The sequence below is a fragment of the Fukomys damarensis genome, unplaced genomic scaffold, assembly GCF_012274545.1.
Source record: "Fukomys damarensis isolate Sample0158 unplaced genomic scaffold, DMR_v1.0_HiC HiC_scaffold_24, whole genome shotgun sequence".
Classification (NCBI taxonomy): domain Eukaryota; kingdom Metazoa; phylum Chordata; class Mammalia; order Rodentia; family Bathyergidae; genus Fukomys; species Fukomys damarensis.
In genome coordinates, this window is record NW_022900936.1 from 53,523,391 (window position 1) to 53,546,771 (window position 23,381).

At 37.3% G+C, this 23,381-nt stretch overlaps 1 protein-coding gene across 1 annotated transcript in view; it reads right to left on the reverse strand.

The window, feature by feature from the left end:
- The window catches only part of Morc1 (MORC family CW-type zinc finger 1), a 193,912-nt gene that overhangs the window by 98,028 nt on the left and 72,503 nt on the right, over positions 1–23,381 (reverse strand). Inside the window, exons 13-15 of the mRNA XM_010630190.2 lie at positions 21,206–21,349; positions 18,210–18,364; positions 1,333–1,461 (exon numbers count right to left, since the gene is read on the reverse strand). Coding sequence (XP_010628492.1) covers positions 1,333–1,461; positions 18,210–18,364; positions 21,206–21,349 — 428 coding nt within the window. The remainder of the gene's footprint in view (positions 1–1,332; positions 1,462–18,209; positions 18,365–21,205; positions 21,350–23,381) is intronic.

Genomic DNA, 23,381 nt, shown 5'->3' on the forward strand with positions numbered 1-23,381 from the left:
TTGGACACTGACAATTTCTCACTAGATCTCAGATCACAACAGCAGCATATCCTAGGAGGTTTGACCCTCCTTTTGTTTTGGTCTTGCCCCAAATCATCCTTCCCAGAGGGGCCTTACTGCAAGCTACTGCTGACTGGTCCGGCTGTCCCTGCAAGGTTCCCAAGTAAAAGGCTGGGGAGGGCTCCTCTGGCACTGTGTAAAGATGTCTATAAAGTCTTACATAGCATAGGGGACTTTTTTTGTGTACTTGTCTGACTTATTCACTGAATTATTTGTTACAGAAAGTAGACTGTCTTTAATTAGCCCTGTGGGAAGGGTAGGGGAAAGGAAATAAGGGACAAGAAAAAATATGAGAAAAGGAAAAAATGGAAACAAAGTCTTTGTAAATAGGAGAGGGTGGAGGGGTGGAAGGGAGGGCAGGAGTATGGGGAAAAAATGAGAACCAAGACCTGTCATGTAAAGGTACAAGATCCCAATGATGAATGTAACTGTACTGTATACTTTAAAAGTACCACAAAAAAAAATCCAAAACAAAAATTTGGGGCTGGGGAGTTAGCTCAGGGGCCAGGGATTTAGCTCAGTGGTACTGTGACTGCTTTGCAAGTTCAAGGTCCTGAGTTCAACCCCGGTATCAAAAAAAAAAAAAAAAAAAAATTCCAAAAGTACCAATAAATAGTAAGATTAAAAAAAATTAGCCCTTTATGTAATGGCCAGAAAATACTTTAATTGTTCATGACACAGTGATGTTATTCTGCTGTTGAAACATGTCCAATACCTCCCTATTATTTATCGAAGTAAAACCTCATCCTGGATTTCAAAGCTTCTAACATATATACCCAAAATAATATTTTTGTTTTTTATTATTTATTCATTATATATTCGTTCAATTCTCAAAAAATTCCTACTATGTATTAGACACAGTGTCACATACTAAAAATACAAAAATGACTTTTTTATTTTTCTTCAACAGATATTTTAGCTGAAGTATACCGTTGGTATTGGCTCACCTTCCCCTGTGCTTCATTTCCGCTAGTGAAGTCCAAGGGTAAAGACCATGGCGATATTACCTCCAGGACAAAATCTTGCCACTAATCCCCACTGCTTTTTCTTAAACTCTCCTTTGCCTCTGTTATCTCACTTACCTAATTTCCCCTGTATTATAATTATTTTAATCTCTCTCCTAGATTGTGACCTCCTAGAACAACGCAAAAAAAAAGCAAGAAAACTGTTTTCTCCATCTTAGTCTCCCTAGTCACCACTTCTTAACACCATTTATATTTATATTTAGAAATTCATTAACATTCGCTAATTGGAATGGAATTCAACACTCACCACACTGTATGATGAATGGGATGGCCATGGCTTGTCTTCTTTGGTACTGAATAGAATCTAAAGATTTCTCTGCATTCTTGTTATTCTGGTATCTGAACTCATTCCAAAACAATGTTAGATTTCTGTTGCCTAAAAGAAAAAACGTAGGCAAAGAATAATGAAAGAAAATAAAATCAACATGATCAAAGGAAGGCTGAATATAACACAAGCATATACAATATGATCTTTTTTTTTGGGGGGGGGTACCAGGGTTTGAACTCGGGTCCTTGTGCTTGCGAGGCAGGCAGCAGAACCACTGAGCTAAATCCCCAGTTCCTGTATGATCTTAACTGTAAAAACTAACATATATACAGAAATAAGAAATTAACATATTGATATGGTTATCTCTAAGCAGTGATGTTTTAGATGAAATGTTTTCAAATTTATGCTTTTGTATATTTTCCAAATTACTTGCAATAAACATGTACTATCGTTATAATAAGACTAAAGACATAAGCAGTGATAAAAAAGATACTTTTTGATTTAGAAAGTTCCATAAAGCATACTGACATTTAAAGTATTTTTCTTAAACTTCCCCAGGAAGGACTATACTAATGGAACTTTAAAGGACAATTTAAAAATTACTAATACAAGAATTTATCACTTCTATCAAACAGCCAGAGTTTCTTTATCTTTATATTATCTCTGGTTCCTTTTCTTAACAGTTTTTATTGTTATGCCCTACCCTAGCCCCAACTTCTGAATTCCTTACTTGGGTAGAAACATTAACATGGAAGACCATTAGATAATCCTTTAAGAGACTTCATTTTTATCCTTTGATGTAGTAATTGTATTGCTAGAAATATACTACAGCAATATACGAATAGCAAAAATTGAAAATTATGTAAAAGTCTATGGATGTAGATCTGATAAATTCCATTCCAAAACAATGGAAAACTGGGGAAACTTAAAAAGCAGGAAGTAGAACTAAATGCAATATTTTATCAAGACATCCAAGATACCATTTCAAATTAAAAAGACAAAAACATGCCCCTAGTATAATAAGTTTATAAATTCATAGAAAGAAAATGCTTTTAAAGTTGTGACGGATATGCTTTTCCTCTCCAGAAAGGGTAAAAGGGGGAGTTCCGATAGTGAATACCTTTAAAAAACAAAAGAGACTGATGAGAAAGGACCTTCCTTTTCACTTTTATGAACACTTTGGTATTTTATTCATGTATGTATTATGTTTAAAAAATTTTAAACAATGAACAAAAGGAACCCATGTTTTACTTTTTTATCCAATATAGTAACCAGTACCAATAGCTAGGCAGCTATTGAGCTTTTGAAATGTGGCAGACCTAGGACATTTTCATCAATGTACAAACTTCAAAAAGTATGTTCTGAAATATAAACCTTGGAAAAACATGAAATAGGACCACCCTTATAACAACTTTAACTCCTGGCTGTATAATTCCTGTAAGACACAAATGACCTCACATCTTACTGTTACTGTTAAAATTCAGGCTCAGAATACTGTCTTTTTTTTTCTCATTGAGTTTATTGGTACCTTTTAGGTATACAGTACATCACTGGGAACTTGTACCTTTACATGACAGGTCTTGGTTCTCATTTTTCCCCTTACCCCTGCCCTCCCTTCACCCCCTCCACACTCCCCTTACTATGTCCTTTTAATACCAATAGGTGAAGGAATCAACCATCAAAAGTGACTTCCTCCTTGGGCTGGACTGAAAACAGACCTTACAAATTCCTAGGCTCTGTCTTGCCTCTCCACAAAATCCCTAGTTGCTTTTGCCTGAAATCTTTCCTACAATTCTGCACTTAGAGTTTTCAATTCAGACTATGAATTTCTGCTTTGTCCAGTATTTTGTCTTGGTCTATCTCATAATCCACTTCTCTACACACCAGTCCCGAAGCACTACTCTGGAACTGGAAGGTCTTGTGAGGCTTTGTTTCTATTAACTATTTTGTCTTTACTGGGTGCAGGCAGGGGGTGCTGTAGATTAAAAGGATGTGGATATGAGTGCTGGCTTATATATATATTTTACACCTAATAGCAAACCATCAAAATATAGGAAGCAAAAATCAAAATCTGGGTTAATTTTATAATAATTGGGGCTTGTAATCTCAGCACTCTGAGAAGCTAAGGCAGGAGAACTGAACATTCAAGCACGGTGTGGGTAATTTAGTGACTTAGTGAGACCATGTCTCAGAGTAAAAAATTTAGAAAGAGTTGAGGACATAGTTGAGTGTGAAGTCCAGTAGGGTCAATCCCCTCAGTCTAGCAAAAACTAAAACAAAACATAAATAAAACAAAAAAAAACTATCCACTTCACAAGGCCAGGGATTTAGCTCAATGGTGCTGCCACCTGCCTTACAAGCACATGGTCCTGAATTCAATCTCCAGTATGAAAAACAAAAGAAAATACTACCCACTTCATTAAATTGATGTTTAAAACTAAAAAAAAATAAAAATGAAGATTTCAGTATCTCAATTTCAATAATGGATAGAAAAAAACAGGCAGAAAATAAGTAAAAGTAAGAAAATAAAGGAAATAAATGAATAGTGAACCAAGCAAGTCTAGAAATTAAGTCTCGATAGATTTAAACATATATAATAAACATATAATAACATCAGCAACACTGATATGTATAATCAATATGAACCTCCTCTCATAGATTGTTATTTTGTTTTAATGTAACAAATTTAAATAGAAATAGTTGACAAGATAAATAGCTCCAAGTATGATTTTGAGGTTGAAAACATTTTCTAAACAAATCTTTTATTGCACAATAAAAAGAGGTAAAAAAAACAAAAAAAAGCCAATTCAAAGAAGACAAAAAGTTGAGAAAGACATTTCTCCAAAGAAAGAATACAAACAGCCAATAATCATATTAAAATATATATTCTGTATCACTGGTCACTAGAGAAATGCAAATCAAAGCACCAGTGACCCCATCCATCTCCCTATCAGTAGGATGCCTGCTATCAAAGAGCCCAGAACATCTTCACGTCAGTGAGGGCATGGAGCGATCGGAACCTGTGCACTGCACAGAAAGAGTAAAAGGGAGCAGACACCGGGGAAAAAGAGTGTGGCAGTTCCTCAAAAAACTCACAATAGAATTACCAAGTGATCTCTACTTTCGGATATTTACCGTACTCAAAACGATTTAAAGCAGAATTTCAGTTTTCAAAAGAGGATACACAAATGGCCAAACAGTATATGTAAAAATGTTCAACATACCGAATCAGCAGGAAAATACAAATCAAAACCACAAAAAGATATAACCTCAAAACTGCTAGAATAACTATTATCAAAAAAGATAAAAATAACAAATGTTGGCAAGGTGTATAAAAAAGGAAACCTTAATACTGTTGCTAGGAATGTCTGTACATACAGCTACTATGGAAAATAGGATGGCAGTTCCTCAAGAAATCTTTAAAAAACTACCATATGATCTAACAAAACCATTTCTAGATATCTATCTATATCTACCTATATATTAATATATATGGATATGAATGAACTTTGAGAACTTCATGTTGAATGAAATAAACCACTCACAAAGGCAAATATCATATGATTCCATTTACATGAGATAATTAGAGTAACCAAAGATATAGACACAGGAAACAGAATGGTTTCTACCGAGCTCATGGAGAGGAAATGGGAAGTTACTGTTTCTCAAGTATAGTTTCAGTTTTGCAAGATGAAAAGAGTAGAGATGGGTGGTAATTACAGTTGTACCATACTGTTACATACTTAATGCCACTGACTTGCATATTTAAAAATGGTGAAGATGGTAAATGTTATATGTATTTTACCATAATAAAAATAATTGAAGTGGCAGAATGAGACAGGTCTGCAGCAGTTCAAGTTTCTGCTGTGCTGTATTTGTTCTCTCTCTAAATTTTACATCCCCATGAAGATCATACCTTCCCAAAGGAGTTGTGCTTTATAATTTAACGTATTTTCAACATAGAACTAAACATCCTATGCCCAAAAGCTCTTAAAAAAAAATATGTTGCTGCTACCATTCCTGACAGAATAGCTCATTAATATATTGTCTGGGATAAAATGAAGGTGAAATAATGTCTCCCCCCAGAAAACATTAACTAGAAAATTTAATACAGCATAGCTAACTCACAAGGTGAATATTCACCGTGATCTCCAACACAACATTTTAAGAGTGGCAAAACTAGTAAGCTGTTAAATCCATAAGCACACTCTCCTCCAGGGTATTCTCCCTCCCTTCTGTGTGATCATACCATCTTAAACACTTACACACTACACTTTAATTCACTTTCTGCCTATTTTCCCCTCCAGACAGTGAGATTTTTGAAGATCGTGACGGTGTAAAGGATCTAGCTGACACATAATGCTTAAGAGTTTTCTCACAGAACTAACTCTAAAGAACTACTACCTATTAAAGACAGAAATGGAAAACTCACTGGCTCAAACATTTAAAAGATTAGGTCTCATAAAACATGGCGATGTGCAAGGCAGATATCAGAGCAAAGAAATCAAGCTGGTTTTCTGCTGGGAGCAGGCTATTTAGAAATAGGTTCTGGTAACTGCCAGAGGAATCTTGATTGTTCCCTTTCAGAGACAAGCCACTCTAATATGCATAACTTGCATCTGTTGTGCTTGTTGTGGTATTAGAACAAATTTTCCTGGAGTGGACTCCAGAGACTGCATAAGTGCTTCCATATAAGAAAGACGCACTTTTCTTGTAAGAAAGAAGGCTAGAAGGATGTCAGTGGAATGAAATACACGACGTTATTACTTTATGCATTAAGCAATCCACAGAGACATACACAACTACTCCAATGTTTCCTTCTAAATCTGTGTATTCTAAAACAATAGTGATGACCAACATTAGAAGGTGCATGTCTAGTGACATTTTCCAAAATGCATCTTCAGGAACAGGTTGAGGCTGTGCTTTTATACAAATTCTTGTCTAATTTGTATTGGTGAGAAATTGTAAAATCACTAATCATAATAACTCATTTTTTAGTCTGGCGTTCAGAAATAGAATATAGTATGGATTTTTTTTTTCTGGTACCAGAGATTGAACTCAGAACCTTGCACTTGCCAGGCAGGCATGGTGCCACTGAGCTACCTCCCTGGTCCTGGATATTTTTAATATATGTCTTTAATAACTAATATTTGCATTAATATGCTTTAATCAAAGTTTTAAAACTGCCTTTTCATCTAGATGAGAATGAAGAGTCGAGTGAAATTTCAAAATTTAAAAAGTAATTGACTTTTAAAAATACATTTTAAACATTTCCAGCCACCTATGAAACAAGCCATGCAGATAATCCACAATTTATTGACTACAAAATTAGATTATTACTTTAGCAGCGCCAAAATAAGCTGATTTAAAAATTGTTTACCACTGTAAAGAGTACATAGTTGGAAGCACACAGCTAATATTCAGAGTTATAAAAGAATGCATATCTTGAGACTGTTGTTTGAAGAATTAACTCATTAAATTAATGTGATAATCTGGGATTAAAGCATACAAAATTAAAGTCTCAATTTCTAGAACAAGTATCTGGGAAAAGCTGTGAAAGGTTAATTTCACGCCAGCCATGTATGGAATACTTTATTCAGATAATTCCTAATGCTTAATCTGATTAATTTTTCAGGAGCTTCTTAAACCCAAGGAAAAATAACTCCAAATACTTTAATAACTTACTAAACATTTGCCAAAATCCAGTAGCTAAAAGAGCAGTTCACATAGTTAGATTTGCTTCTTAAATAGAAAAATGCAGTGTTTTCCCTAGATATCAGTTTCATTTCTTCATAGATGTAGAATGACATTCAGAGAATCAATTAACCAGGGAAAGAAGCAATAGAATTCAGCAGTAAACACCAACATAAGGATGCCTAAAAACGGTTTATAAACTCAGAGCACCAGGAAAATCATAAGATGCAGAAGGCATTTAAATCAAGTTTCTGGCTCCAAGTAGCTCCGTATCCATTATGATTATACTCTACTTTCAAAGATCTCCCAAGACAGAGCTCACAAGTACATACTTTATTTTTTTAAACTTGGAGCATTCTGTAAATTCATTTATTTCAATACTAATATAACTCACAAAGTCCTTTCACCTATGCAATACAAGCACACATTCTATCAGGGCACTGTTACATCATGTTTTCTCCCGTTACGCATGGTCTTATCTGTCCTCTTCCACCTATAGCGAATCTAACAGACATCAGACCCTTCTTATTAAGTCTAAAGTGGAATCATTTATCACCCATTAGTTTTAATAGAAGCTCTGGACTAGTGATGTTAAACTGGTTTCGACTGACAATGCCAACTCCAGTTGAAACTGATGCCTGGTACATTAGAGTGAAGCACGAGGGCAACTGCTCTTTATGAGGAAGAATGCCCATAAGGGTTGAGGTGGCAATCCTGTGGCACACATACTGTTTTTCTTTCGAGATAAAAGATGTTGATGTATGAGTTGTGTTTTCCTAAACTAAAACCTCAGTATTCAGGTTTAATTGCAGTGTTGGCACTTCGCAATAAATAACTGGGCTCTGGGTTGAACTTTGGGCATTTGTCTCTAAAAGGTTCACCAATTGTCTTAAGAGTCTATGCTGCCAGTGAGCTGGTAGAGTTCCTGAGGCCAGTTTGCTAACTGTTCTTCATTTTTCCAAATCAGTCTATTTGAACTGAAGAAAAGCAAGCCCAGATATCTTCTGAGGTAGTGAAGAGCTACTGTCCTTCTAAGTTCTTTCTCTAGGCTTGTGGGTATGACAGAGTGGCAACAGCCACATGTTATGGGTACAGCCAGTTGCACAAACACTTATGTGGCAGCTGCTAGCAAAACCTTTTCCCTTCTTCACCATTTCACCTGGCAAAATACCAAAATACCATCAAAGGTGATCCACCTTTGAAAATATGAAGACCTACTTGAGCTGCAAAAAGTTTCAGAATTACTATCAGCCCAACCTAAGAAAATACACGACAAAAATAAACTATAAATTTGATGACCCTTTTAAAAACATTTTATTAACATGTACACATAAATTGTACATATTAATGGGGATCAGTATATTTAACATATGCATACAGTTTACATAAGTCATATCCAGCTTTCTTTATTCATCTCTCCTTTCCCAAACTCTAATAATTGTATTCTACACCAGGGATGACTTTTAGATTCTGCATATGAGAGAGAACATATGGCACACGTCTTCCTGCATTTGTATTATATCACCTAACAATGTTTCCCATTTACTTCCACTTTGCTGTAAATGACAGGATTTGATTCTTCTTAGTGGCTGAGGAATAGTCCATTTTATGTATAGCATATACTCTTATCCATCCATTTACTGCTAGACTCCTAGGTTGAGTCCCTGGATTAGCTACTATAAGCAGTGCCACCGTAAATGTGCAGCAATCTCCTTGTTATGCTTATTTCTTTTTCTCTAGAAATATACCCAGAAGTGGCATACCTGGGTAGTTGTCCAGTAGATGCATTGTTATTTATTTGAAAAACCTCCATACTCTTCTCCATAAAGACTTTGCTAATCTACATTCCCAACAGTGTAAGAGCTCCTTTTTCTCCACATCCTCACCAGCATCTGTTATATTGGTTTTATTTTTGTTTTGATAACAGCCATTCTAACTGTGGAGAGATGATATCTCACTGCAGTTTGAATTTGCACTTTTCTGATGGTTAAAGGAATTGAGCACTTTTTAAATATATTTGTTCACAATTTACATTTATTCTTTAGAGAACTGCCTATTCAGATCATTTGCTCACTTTTTAAAAATTGTATTACTTGGTTTTTCTTGTTTTCTGAGTTCCTGGCATGTCCTATAAATAGTTGGGAAAGGTCTCCTCCATTCTGTAGGTCCTTTTTCCACTCTGTTGTGTCCTCAACTGTATTAGCCTGATAAACCCATTTGTGTTTTATTTTGTGCCCTGTGTTTTGGAAGTCATATGCAAAAAATCATTGCCTATATCAATGTTTTCAAGTGTTTCTCTTATGTTCTCTTCTTTTAGTTTTATAGCTTTAGCTCTTTTAGGTCTTTGGCCTATTTTGAGTTGATTTTTATACAGGGTAAGAGATGGGGTCAAGATTCCATTTTCTGCATATGAACATCTAGTTTTCTGAGTACCCTTCTTAATAATACTTTTGAGTAGTTTTAGTCTATCTCCCACAACTACATCTACCATATGTTTGGAAATCAGTAGCACGTGTATGTATGATACATAATACCACATAAGACCATTGCTGCAAGACTGTGGTTACTCAAGAACTGCAATTTCCTGGCATATTCTGAGGCCCCTCCACCCAGGGCTTCGTGGGTCCCAGATGGGAACCATGTCATTCTATGTATTCTCTACCACATCTTCTACAGCAAGGCGAGCGTTACTTATCTCATGACAAACCAAAAGCAACTTGAGGGGACTGGAAATAGAGCCCCATGGGTACAGTGTTTGCCTAGCATGCACAAAGCCCTGAGCTTGAGCTCCAGCACTACACACACACACATACACACACACACACACACACACACACACACACAGAGTGATAAAAGTCACACAGAGAAAAAACTATTTCTTCTGGTTCTCTCAGAAAGAACTTGTACCTTCATTTGTAGATTTTTATTTCGTATTGGCACTGCTTTACTTTGGACACATTTGTTTCTCTAATTCTCTGTAAAATGTGGAAATAAAAATTAGACATAACAATCTAAAGCATATTCTTGAGTTCTTCATTACCATAGGTAACAATCAATTCAGCTATGTACCTCTATTACCTGGGTTTGAACAGGTAATTTTTACACTATGACTCTCTACATAACTCAGCCATAAAGGGCCTGCTAAATGACTTGCAAAAGTTTATGTTCTTTTTTGACTTTCTTTTTTTTGGGGGGGTACCAGGGATCAGACTCAGGTCCTTGCACTTGCAAGGCAGGCAGCAGAAACACTGAGCTAAATCTCTAGCCCCTTGACTTTCTAATTAATACAACTTATGCGTAATTCTGATTGTATAGTTTTACTTTTTTCACTGTTTAGAAGAATTAATCTTTTAAATAAACTTACTTGTGTTGAATATTTAAGGTATACAACATGGGATGACATGGTACATAAAGATAGTAAAAAAAGGTAATACAGTGAAAAATCAACGTATTCATCTGGCAAAAATGACTAAAATATACTGAGCTTGAATTCTGCAATGACTTTATTCTTTACAATCCTTATGAGGTACATTACATCTCTGATTTCTTAAGTTCAGAGTTATTAAACAGAAGTACTCTTTACTACATTACACATTAGCAGGCTGATAAGCACAGTTTTTAGGTCTTGGTCTTGGGAAAAATCAATTATAAGAATAAAATTGTATTGGATTCTATAGGAAACAGGGCTCCTAGACTTTTCAGTACTTTAGTTGCAATATGGGTGAGATCTTGAGTTATTCAAGCAAGAAACTTCATTATAGATGTTAAAAAAATGTCATTGTGATGATAATATAAGGGCACTCTATAAGAAAAAGCAGCCAAAATGCTGTCAATGGTGATAATTCCAATTACTGAGTGAAAATATCTGTAAATGGACTAAAATCTAAGACTGACTTTTCAACAAAAGTTAGTGTGATGAACTCCTGAATCATCCCGTTATTTGCTGAGAGCAACATGAAGAAATGATTTTAAAGGGTATATATTTTACACCTTATATCCAAGTAGGCAGAATGTCTATATAACATGTTAATGTTTTAATTGTTTCTACTTCCTCTCATGTAAAGCATTTATTCATAGCATTTTTTTAAACAGGGTCTCACTGTGCAGTTCAAGCTGGGATTGAATTTACTACGAAGACAATGCTAGCCTTGATTGAACACACAGTGATCCTCCTGCCTCAGCTTCCCTGGTGTTGGGATTATAGTCATGGGCCACTAAACCCAGCTAATCCATTGCAATTTTTAAAGCAAGGTAAGAATTCTGCTGCTTCTTTCAAATAGTAAAATTAACAACTAATATGAGTAATCAAACAGTAAATGAAAAGAAATTTTTCTTTACGTAAGTATTAGAACTAATAAAAGTTTAAATAATAAAATATAATTTTTTGGAACGCCTATGATTTTGGACAGGGGCAGGAATACCGGGGATCAAACTTGGGTCCTTGCACTTGCGAGGCAGGCGGCGGCACCACTGAGCTAAATTCCCAACCCTGGAACTCCTACGAGATTTGAGCAATGACTGTTAGCTGCTACTATTATTAGACCACTGCATCATATACGGCCTCCCAATGGAAGAGGCATCTTGACAACAATGAAATACACATCTGAATCTGATCAAACTCCTAGTCTATCTACAGTCTACCAATTGACAGAAAAAGAAAGAACTACTCCTCATAATGCTGTACTGCTGTACTGCAATGAGCAAAATCTAGACTATGAGAAAACTGCCAACCCAGTTTTTCCTACAGATAAACTGCAATGATAACCAAGGGGGGAGAAGTCAAGTAGAAGAATTATGAGGGAATCCTACGGATTGTGCCATGAAGTCATTAGAAATAAGAGCAATGAGTTAGTATTTTATTATATTGAGGAGGTTTGCACTGTGGTTTTTGAAGAACATTTTTAGAAATACATGCTAAATTATGGATAACTTATGGATGTAACTACATAGTATCTACAGGTGCCTTCACGATGTAAGTGGGGGAATTGGTGAAGTATAGGTGAAAATTACAACGTTAGGGCCAGAGTCAGCTGCAGACCAGGTTTAGCCACCACTCACTCCCACAGTAGTGAAGGAAACCAGAGGTGGGGAGGCCAGGAAAGGAGCTTTAGTCAGCGTGGCCATGCTGGGAAGCACAGGCAAGAAGTTCAAGATCTGTCTTTGAGGGGCAGACAGAAGCTTTGGAGGTCTAGACATAAAGGGAACAAAGGCAAAGGCGGGGGTGTGCATAGCTGGCTAGGGAGGTAACCCTGGTCAAGAATGGTTTGGCCGCTTGGTAGCTCAGGACTAGCTCTATGAGGGTCTGGGAGAGATGTCGTCTCTCGATGGGGCAACTGAACTCCCGTGAAGAGATGACGGTGCCCAAGTAGGTGGAGAGCCCCAGTTCCTGTCATCCTGCACTGCTCCTGCTTAGGGGTGAACTCATCACAGGATCACGTGGTGCTCTGCCAGGTGTTGCTGTTCCTGAAATCCAAGATGCTTGCAGGTCTAGGACAGTGACTGGAGACTTCTAGGCATTGCTCCAGGAGGTCTGGAACTGGACAGCAATTATTAGATGTCCCTGCAAATCCTGAAAATTATTTTGCTTTTATCTTGGTATCCTGAGTTTTGAAGAGGAATAATATAGGCTAGGTAAATTTAGGGCTAATAAACTTTGTAATACAGACACTCCTTCAGTTATTAACATATGTGTGTGCAGAGCTGAGCAGGGAACTGATCCAAAGTTGTAAGGTAACAGAGGAAACAAATAAAATAAAAGCAGCTATGCCAAGCTTTATCATCTTGGTAGTAATCCATGGGGCATCTCCAGGCCCAGCTATCAATGACCTGTTATCACATCAGTTTGCCTAGAAGTTGGTAATTGTTGAGACTGGATGAGGACTTTATTAGGCTGAGGTGTAACATTCATCTTACTTCTAATTTTGAAGTTTCTCATATGTATTAGTTTGCTGAGGTTGCCATAACAGAACCTGTCAGGCAGAGTGGCTTAACCAACACTCTCACTGTTCCAGGAGCAGGAAGTCCAAGGTAACAGTACTGGCAGGCTGGATTTCTTCAAAGGCTGCTCCTCCTTGCATGCTGCTGGCCTTCTTCTCACTGAATCCTCACATGGGCCTTCCTTTTTGTTCTCCAGTCCTCGGGTCTCTGTGCACCCAGACACAACATAGATCAGAGCTCACCATAACAAGTCCTTTTAAGTTAAGTCCTTCTCTAAGGCTCTATCTCCAAGCACAGCCACATCCTGAGGTCCCAGGAGTAGGGAATCAAGACAGGAACTTGAGGACGAAACTCAACCCAGAATAAAAATGTTAGTGACTAAAAGTACACAAGATCCTAATGAGATAATTAACAATGTGATATAGGAAGAAAAGGGCTAAAGATGTAGGGAAAGTGGGAAGGGAATAAGGGAAAAGAAAAAAATATGAGAAAATGAAAAAATGGAAATAAAGTGTTTATAAATAGGGGAGAGGAGGAGGGGGTGAAGGGAGGGTAGGAACAAGGGGAAAAAATGAGAACCAAGACCTATCATGTAAAGGTATGAGATCCCAAAGATGAATGCAACTGTATTGTATACCTAACATACCAATAAACTCAATAAAAAGTGCTAGGTCCCCCATACCAAATAAACACCCCCCCAAAAAAAACATTAGTGACAAACAATATAATGATACAGTAAAGACAAAACAAAATACATGACCTCAAAAACACAGATATGTGTTACTGAAGCCACCCAGTGTTGTATTCTGTCATGGCAGCTTGAGCAGCAGGGAAATTTCCCCTTTGAATATTTACACAGGCATCCTCACACAGTGCGTAGCCCTCACAGAAATGCTGGGCTTCATTTTTCTTGTAGTAAATTTCTGAGATCTTAGAAACTAAAGGAAAAACATAATTTCCCCATGAGCATCTAACTATATCCAGAAATGAGGATATTGTCTGTTTTAATGGAGACGTTAATCCTAGAAAATACTATCCCTCATATCCACAATTATGCACAAACTGGAAAAATGACATGAGTTAGGGAATAGTATGATTAGGAAGCTTGTAATTGGTTAACTGTCCTCACCCAGTATCTTGTGTGGCCATTTCTACCTTAATGGTAGTCACCCCTGAGGAGCCACAGCACTTGGATTTTTTGTCCTATGCAACAGAGCTTACATGAAATCACAGAGAAATACTAGCAGACCTCATATAAATTTGGGAAGATGATACATTAGATAGAAGTCAGGATCAGATTCAAGGAAAGGTCCTGACAACTTGAATGAGCAGAGACAAATAAAGTGATAAAATTTAATAAGGATAAATGTATGTTGTACACCAGGGTCCAAAAATACTTCCTGGAAAATTTTAAGTAAGAGATAAGATGGCTTTACAAGAACAACATTATAAATTTTAGTGAAATCTTTAATTGGTAAAAAGGACACTGTGGTTCAATTATGTGTTTAATGAGAATTAATATATTATTAGACCACTCCAGGAGCACTACAATAATTCGAAAGAAAGACGAATAACGCATTTCAGTCAAGGCTGTCCAGACTTCTTCTGGAACATTTTGTTTCTAGGTGAAACACTTTAGAGTACAATGCTAGAATATATTTAGTTCCATGTTAAATGAAGGATATATTACAACTGGAAAATAATATCCAGGATAAAACAAGACTGAAGACAGAGATACACTTGTCTTCAGATAACCGCAAGGTTGTCATTTGGGAAGGCTTTCAGCATATCCCCTTGTCCCCAAGAGGGAAAGATGGAGTTGGCCTGGCTAACTCCCCTCACCCTTCAGAAAACAGTCACTTCCTCAGAGCCTTCGCTGGCCTGCAGACTGGGCTCAGCCACTGGCTTGGGCTCCTGGCTGCATTGTTCTCTATCAGACAAGAATCTTCTGTTTGTCAAATCATGTCAGCTCTGGGTCTTGGTCCATCTGAGCTGCTATAATAAAATCCTAAGTGGCTTATGAACAATGGGCATTTATATATCATACTTCTGAAGGCTGGAAGTCCCATATCATGACAGCTTCCGAGTGTGGAGAGGGCTCCCTTCCTGGTTGACGGATGGTACCTTCCCGCTCTATTCTCACATGATACAAGGGTGTGGGGTCTCACTTTTGCCTCTTTTATAATGACATTAATCCCAATCATGAGACTTCTGCTCTTCTGAGCTAATCCTTTCCCAATACCATCCTCTCAGGAGTTAGGATTTCAACAGACCCAAGCACTCAGATTACAAGCCTCAGACTGGAAGTTCCCAGACAGGACGGACAGTGTCTGATGTGTTAGTTCCAGAAAACTCACACCTGGCACAGGTGAAAGAACTGTGAACTGAGGAATGGGCTGACTTAGCATGAAGACATATTTTCTAATAGAGTTTTGCAGATTCGTGCCTCAAGAAATAGTCTTTTTCTTTGATAAGAGGCCCTTGTTTCAGCTGCAACATCAGGTTGGGGGAATTAAACTGACAGACTGATTTTTAGTGTCTTTGTCAACCCAAGAACTGTGGGTTGAATTCCACTGGGAAAGTCGTGCTTATTATACTATAGATTTCATTTCAGCACATCAACTCAATTCCAACCCATTTTGGAAAATTTAGTAACACATTTCTACATAATTGTTCCTGCTCAAACTCACATTTTAGTTGATGTTTCTCCACATCTTTTTCTTTCTCCCTACTCCCCAAAGCTGATGCAAACAATGCTGCTTTATTGTAAGAATATAAAGCTTTAGAAAACACAGTAGCAGACACTGAGGTGAGGTCAGTCTCAGAGAAGATAAAAATATGTCTGAGATTCTTCCATCAACTGTGCCCAAAGTAAATGCAGATTTGATAAATGATACAGTCATTACCTCTCCATTTCCCTTTCTGCTGACTTGATTTCTTTACAAAAGCCCAATTTTCCATAGAAACAGGTCAGATTTACAGCAAATACAAAGATTGCATCTTTTATTTATAAGGCAAAAAAATACCCAAATACTTTTCGTTAAAACTGCACCCTATAATATTGGCTCTCAAAGCATGCCATAACTCTCATTCCTGTGGCAATTAATAAGTGGAGACCTTGAAGGTCAATCTCCTCCGAAGTTACGGAGACGCTCAATTTTGACTTGGTTACTGGATCCAGTTTGACAATGAAGTTTGGGGATGAAGCTATGAGACCCATGGGCAGCTGCACACGCCGGCCCCCTCTTTTTCTCTCTGCCTTCCTTTTGTGATGTATCCTCTAGCCACGAATCAATTCATAGACCACTGTGGAATCAGGTTAATAATGTTGTTATTAGCCAGTAAAAATAAAAATTTAAACACAGCTTATTTATTTTGAATCCTACTACATCCCTTGAGAAGACTCTGAAAACAAGAGGTAAATAGAACAGGCACAAGGCATTACACAGAGCTGATTGGAGGAAGCTGGCAAGTGACAGCCCAGAGTAGAGAGGACAACTGATGAATGTGAACTTACTCACTGAGAGGCGCACCTACAAACAGGACTGAGGATGATGCTCCTCTGTGGGCCACGGGGAGATAATTTTCATGGCTTTTGAGTTTAATGCCTAACTCTTAGGGAAAGGCAGAATTGCTGAGAAGAAAGAAAAGTAAGGGGGAGTAGCTGGGTGTGGTGGCAAATGTCTATAATTCCAGCACTTGGGAGGCTGAGGCAGGAAGATCACCTAGCATTCAGGACTGGCCTGAACTACATAGCATTGAGACCTCGTTTCAGAAAGAAAAAAAAAGAAAAGAAAAGAAAAGAAAATAGGAAGTTACACATTATCAAATTTTTTCTTTAGTATGTTGTCATGCTACCATTTAAAATTCAGTAGGATGTTATGGTTTATGTTTCATTATGTTTAGGTTGATATTTATACCTTCCCATGTCCTGTACACCTTTAAGCAAAACCTGCCATACAATGTAGTAATTCTTGTGTGTAGGGCACTTCTAATGTTTCTCTGAGGAGAAAAAAAACAGGTAGAAAAAGTAGGCCTATCGAAAGAAAAACTACATGAATGTACTCTGTAGAGCAGAACATCTTAAACTGGAAGGTGCCACACAGAGACCCTGTGGAAATGTAGATTTTATTTCTGTGGGTCTCAGGTTGAGCTCAAGAGTCTGCTCTCTAACGAGCTTGAGCAAGTGTGGGTGCTGCCAGCAACCACACTGAGCAGGTTCTGGACCATTACATAAAAATCTAGTTTGGCAGGGAATCTGTCCCCTCGGTCTTCTTCCTCTATTATCTTTTTTTTTTTTTCCTAGTCCCTGCACTCTTCCCTCTGGCTCACAGGTGAGAAAATTTTAGGTCCACGTAGCCTGAGTACAACAGAAAAGAAAAGATTCTAAAAGTACAAATCAAACAGAGCAGTAACATTTTAAACTGGCTCAGAGAGAGAGAGAGAGAGATATTTTTGACATATATGAACTACGTATAATTCATATATATCAGTATGAAAATTTACTGGATATTTGTCTTTCCATAAATGAATATGTTTCCTATGTCCATATGACTTCAACAAGTATTTATTCACTGAACACACAGCTCACCATCTCACCGTTCAAGTAACCCCGGATTACGATGCGGTCCAAATGGGTCAAAATTTTCTAGATGACTGGTTTATCTTTCAGGTTTCCAAATATTTATTTTAATGACTTTCAACTGAAATCTTTCAGGAATTAATTGAAGTATGTTAAACATACAAAACAATTGTTTATATATCTACAATTACGCAGGGTCAATAATTACTACTGCATGACATGAACTTGAATGTTGTGAGCTACTAAGGTCCCCACAGGACTCTGTGCTTATTCGGTCTGCAGCCACCTTCTGCCTCTCTCCTCCATGACAGGCTGCCATTGCACACTGCTCTCTGATTGCCTTCATCTTATAATTTTTAATTTCTCCCTTATCTTACATGAGATTTTGGGTAAGATTATGAAACCAGCTCCCTTCATGCCTCTCCTGTTTATTGTTTTGTTCTGTTTTTCTTTTGAAGTACCGAGAGTTGAACCTAGGACCTCATGCATGATAGGCAAGCACTGTGTCACTGAACTATAACCCCAGCCTTCTATTAGGATTTTAAAGTAAGAATTCTCTCAGGCTTTGTATTATTGATCACCAGGCTCAGTATAACCATTTTCACTTAAATCACGTAAGTCAATTCCTTCTTTAAATACTCACTGATCCCAGTGTCCTTACAGTACTGGACCAAGTACTGTCCCATGACTTTTCGTAGTTGATTATATTCCTGGGTATTGAGAAATTCTTGTTTATTATGGGATGGTTCCATGATCTCCAAGGGTATGTTAACAATTCCAATCACACCTGTGCCAAGTCTGAGGGAATAAATTCATATAAAATGTTTTAAATTTGGGTGAAGAAAAAAGAAAACTCAAAATGTATTGGTCATTTGGAATCAGTGTTTTCAAAAGTAAATATATTCACTTTGGACCATGTCAAAATTTAAAATTTTATCTTATGGTTCTATTTCATCATCATAAATCTATGCTGATCCCGGATGTATTTGGTCCCATAATACAACATCACTTCAATATATTATTACTGAATTAATACAACTCTTCTCCCTAACCTGTTGCCTTACATGAAGATTGGCGGAAAGGAGGAGCTTTTCAGCATAACAAGTAACAATGCCTCAGTATAATAAACCTCCATGATCCTCTTAATGAAACTGGCCAGAGACACTTTCTCTGTCCCTATTTCATTTGTCAGGCTGGATTTCTCCTCACTGCAGAGCTTTGTGGAGGCTCCCACAACTTGTACTCAGAGAAAATATGAGCATCATTATCCTAGGGGGTGACAGGTATCTGACTGCTAGCTTAATGAATAGAGGTTTGGGTTTTGTTTTGTTTTTCTTTTCATTTCACTTTCCTAATGGCACTGTACATACCAGGGATATTCTACTTGGTGATGCAACCTGTTTGTGTTTTGGTTTTTGGTACCATGAATCAAACTCAGGGACTTGTACTTGTCAGGCAGGCACTGTGCCACTAAGCCACATCCCCGGCCAACACTACCTGTTTTAAGAAAAGCATAAGGTTATCTAACACTGCCAGTTCCCCACTGCCCCTCCACAGGACACCGATCACATCTGTTCAGACTAGGGGCCACATCTGTCATGTTTTTACCATGTTCCTCTTCCACCCTGCATTATTCTTTCTCTAAATCTAAATTTGGAAACCACTTCTTCCAGGAATCCTGACCTTATTGCCCTTAGTTTGGTTACTGTCTTTCTCAACACTGTGATACCTCAATTGCTGAACGGCTCTAAGCTCAAACTTGCCACTACTCAAACAGCAAAGTTTGAAAAACACCCGCTTGATGTTCCTAACTTTGCTCAGTAGGCAAACCAAACATTCAACTTGAGAAAACTGAGTCTCACTGTGGACGCATAGTGGAGTCTAAGCACTGCTCCCACCTAGACAACATAGAGTGCTTGTGTTACTGAATTAAAACAATCACCACTGTGCTTTTCTTGTGTTATTTATTTGCACAAAATATCATAATCATGGATCCAAAGAAAGTTAGTGATACAGCAGTAAAGCTAAGAGGAAAATGTGAGAACCATGATAGAGTTAAAGAAAGAAATCATTGCCAAATTTGTTAAGGTCCTGAAAAAATAATTTTGGAGCTTCAGAACCAATTATTTGGATTTCCATTACTCTTACAGGGAAAATATCTTCAGTTCTTGAAATTTTCAATGTTCGAACACAAATCTGGAATGAATTGAGTTTGACAAGCGAGGTATCACTACCGCACGCTTTATGCGCCAGATGCTTACTTTTAATATAGTATTCACTCACTCATTCATTCACTCAAATGCTACACCTGCCTGGCACAATTCCAGGAACTAGGAATGCAGTGATAAACAAGAAGGACAAGTTTGTGATTAAGAAGTTTCTCTGCCACTGAACGGAGGCAGGCAGTGACACTCATAATCAGGCTAATGTATAGGAGCATTTCAGATGGTGACAGGTGGCATGTGGAAAACACAATAGATGACTTAAATATGTGAAGAGTCACAGGCGGGGGTGACCACAGCAGCCAACTGTAATTAGTCAAGAAAGAATGAATTGTGTGGAAAAGATGTTAGAGTTCACGCCTGGGTGGTGTACTAGGGCCAGCACTCTCGAGATCTGAGGACAGAAGGCTCAAGGCAGAGGGAAAAGCAAGTGCTAAGGCCTTCAGGCAGGAAGCATCTCAGCAGGCAGAGGAGCAGGAATGCAGAGAGGTTAAGCTATTGCAGGGAGTGGGGTACCAGAGACAGCCCAAGGCTAGATCATGAGAGGCAGTTTCAGTTACTCTAATTGCTCTGGAGTTTTAAGCAAGAGTCAAGTATTCTGGGTTTTATAAGATAGTTCTATTTTTACAAGTGTACAAAGAAATGCATGTTTATATACTTGTCCCTTTGCCTGGACTCTATATTCCTAAGCAAATCACAGGTGGACTTGACCATTTTGTCCTCAGAGCTTCGTATGGTGTCCAGCACATACACAGTAAAGCTGTTGATTGAGCAAGAAAGGAACAGCTACTTCCTTAAGAGTGAGGAATCAAGATGACAAATGCTTCCCTGACCCATTCTACTGGTCATAGGTATCATGCCTATCCTTTCCACGGTGTCTCTTTGGGACTCTACATAACTGATGAAAGCAGCTTACGGAGTTTTAGACCATTGGGAAAACAACAGAATGTGTTCCTCAAAAGTCCAAGTGGGCTGGAAGCTTTTAATAATATATGCTTATTCGGATAAATGGCAAAAATTTATCCATGTTAGGGTGCAGCACAAAATGTTAATAGGGCTACTTTTCAAGACTATGGATTTTTCTTTCTCTTCTAAAATGTATTTAATGTGTCTGCAATGCTTTTAAGTTGGTAAAACATTAAAACCTGAAGATGTAGCACAAGAAGTGGTAAAGTACCAAACTGTTCAAGAAATGCAATGAAAACAGTTTTTAAAAGTGTGTCTTTTCCTTTGAGGAAGCATACAGATTTATTGACATAAATTAAGCAGATTAACGCCTGCACATTAACAGAAAGGGTGAGCAGAGAATATGACACCTGCTCCCATTATAATTTATCACTGCTCTTATTCCACAGACAAAATCTTACTGCAGCCTCCCTGTGCCCGCCTGTGCATCTGAAAACAAAAGCATACTTACAAGGACTTCCATTTCAGCTGTGGACCCACTTTCTCATGCATTTTGATCAAGCGGCTATTACTATAAAGGAACATTCCATATTGGCGTGGGTTTTCTATGTTCACTCCAAAGAACAGGGAGAGTGTTCTTGCTTTTTTTAATTCTCTAGAGGTACATTTAGAAAACTTTTTGAAAGTTTTTATTAAGCAAAAAGAGGCACTTTACAGAACTGCTAATAATTAAATTCAGAAAGTAAGCATCAATGGAATGATACATAACATATCCGGCTATTCTGGAAAACCTGGTAGGAATGTATACCTGGTGTCTCCATATAACCAAGCATTCTGCATTACGATACCAGTCAAACACAGGCATTCACTGATTCTAAAACAAGTTTTCTAATTTAGATTTATAAGAACCAGAAAGCATCAAAAGAATCCTGAAAATATTAACTGGCCTGCAATGTATATATTGAAGTATTTTTGAAAAGTGCTAATTTGGGTAACTGTAGGTTTTTCTAACACTGGATGTAATTTCTAACCTTCAGCACGTTTCCACATCTCCAAATATCCTACATAGACTAGAATATACCTTTAGCTTTCTCTCCAAACTTTTTGAAACACCAAAGGTAAATAAAAATTCATAACGCAAGTTAATAAAGGCAACAGATATGAACTCTATTTTTCTGACTTTGTTCTATACTATGTTTTGTGTTAAATTTTTTCATTAAACATACAAAAACACTGAGAAATAACAAAATGTGATACAAGCTGCGGGAGCTGTGAAAACTACTCATATGTAAGAGACAGAGGTAGCTTCAAATGCGAGCTCACATGGAAATAACTGGGCAAATATGAATGAGTCACTTAAACACTTTGTCCCACCTGGAATGTGGAAGTAAGATCTACCTAATAATGGGGAACACTGTGAGAACTAAAGGTGATCGTTTTAAATATATGGAATAGATTTGGTGCCTTACAAATGCAATTCTAATTTTCCTTTTTCAACCAAGAATAGCACCAAAGACAGTGCTTCCCCTACACTCAACCGTAGCTTCGTGCCATCCACAAACACAGCTTTTTCTTTTCAGATCCATGACCATGACCTATCACAATTGAAGGTCACAGACTTACTGGGCTGATCCAATGCATCTATCATTAAAGAACACAGATCATGTTCTACCAATCCTTCCAACACAGATAGTATATTCTGAGTACATCAGAGACTTTCTGAGAAAGTTATTAATATGGGCCAATATATTGTGCATTTATTTAACACGCGAACATTTAAAGTAAACATATGGGGATCAAACTTTTTCTTAAAAATCTTAATGCGATACCAATAATATAATGAGACACCAATTCTTCAAGAAACAAGAGCACTGACTATGTAATAATAGTCCCTTACTGTTTGACTTCAAATTTTTTAAAATAGTGTTTTGTTATAAAAGCATGTCAATCCAGCTGGCATTATTAATAAAATATATACAAGGGTAACTCTGCATACATTACACTCTAACAATGGGTTTTTTTAATTTCTAGGACATTTAAATTATTCTGATAAACATGTAACATTTCAAAATGATTTATTTTGATAAATGCATAATTAACTTTTCAAATTTAAATTCTGAGGAAATTTACAGCTATATGCTAGCATATGGCTTACCAAAGATAATGCTGAAAACTAATCATCCTTCCCTAAAAAAGTTTCTCAAAGATATCACAATTTTCAAAGACTGACCTTATTGGGCAACAGTGATTATTTTCAGGTTTAGTTATTAGCATTTGAGTTGGAGGTCAACTCAACCTTACAAATGTCAATATTTGGTTTTCTAAGTTAGCCTTGCTATTTTAACTATGTATGTGATGTATTACTTAAACTATTATTTCCAATGTTCTATTTTAAGCTGGACAAAGGAAGAAAGTGGGTGCAACTCTCCATGGTTTAAATATCAAGTTATAGAGGGATGATGAACTTGTGAGCTGATAGTCTAGTTCAATTTCTTCATCCAGTGTAAACTACCAAATCCTGAACCAGTTTTTTTTTCCCCAAAAATTTTTAACATTGCCTAAACAAATATATGCACACGCCAATATATATTTTATAAATATTTTACATTGATAGGGCCGGGGATTTAGCTCATCAGTTCGGTGGCCTGCCTTGCAAGCGCAAGGACCCGAGTTCAATCCCCGGTACC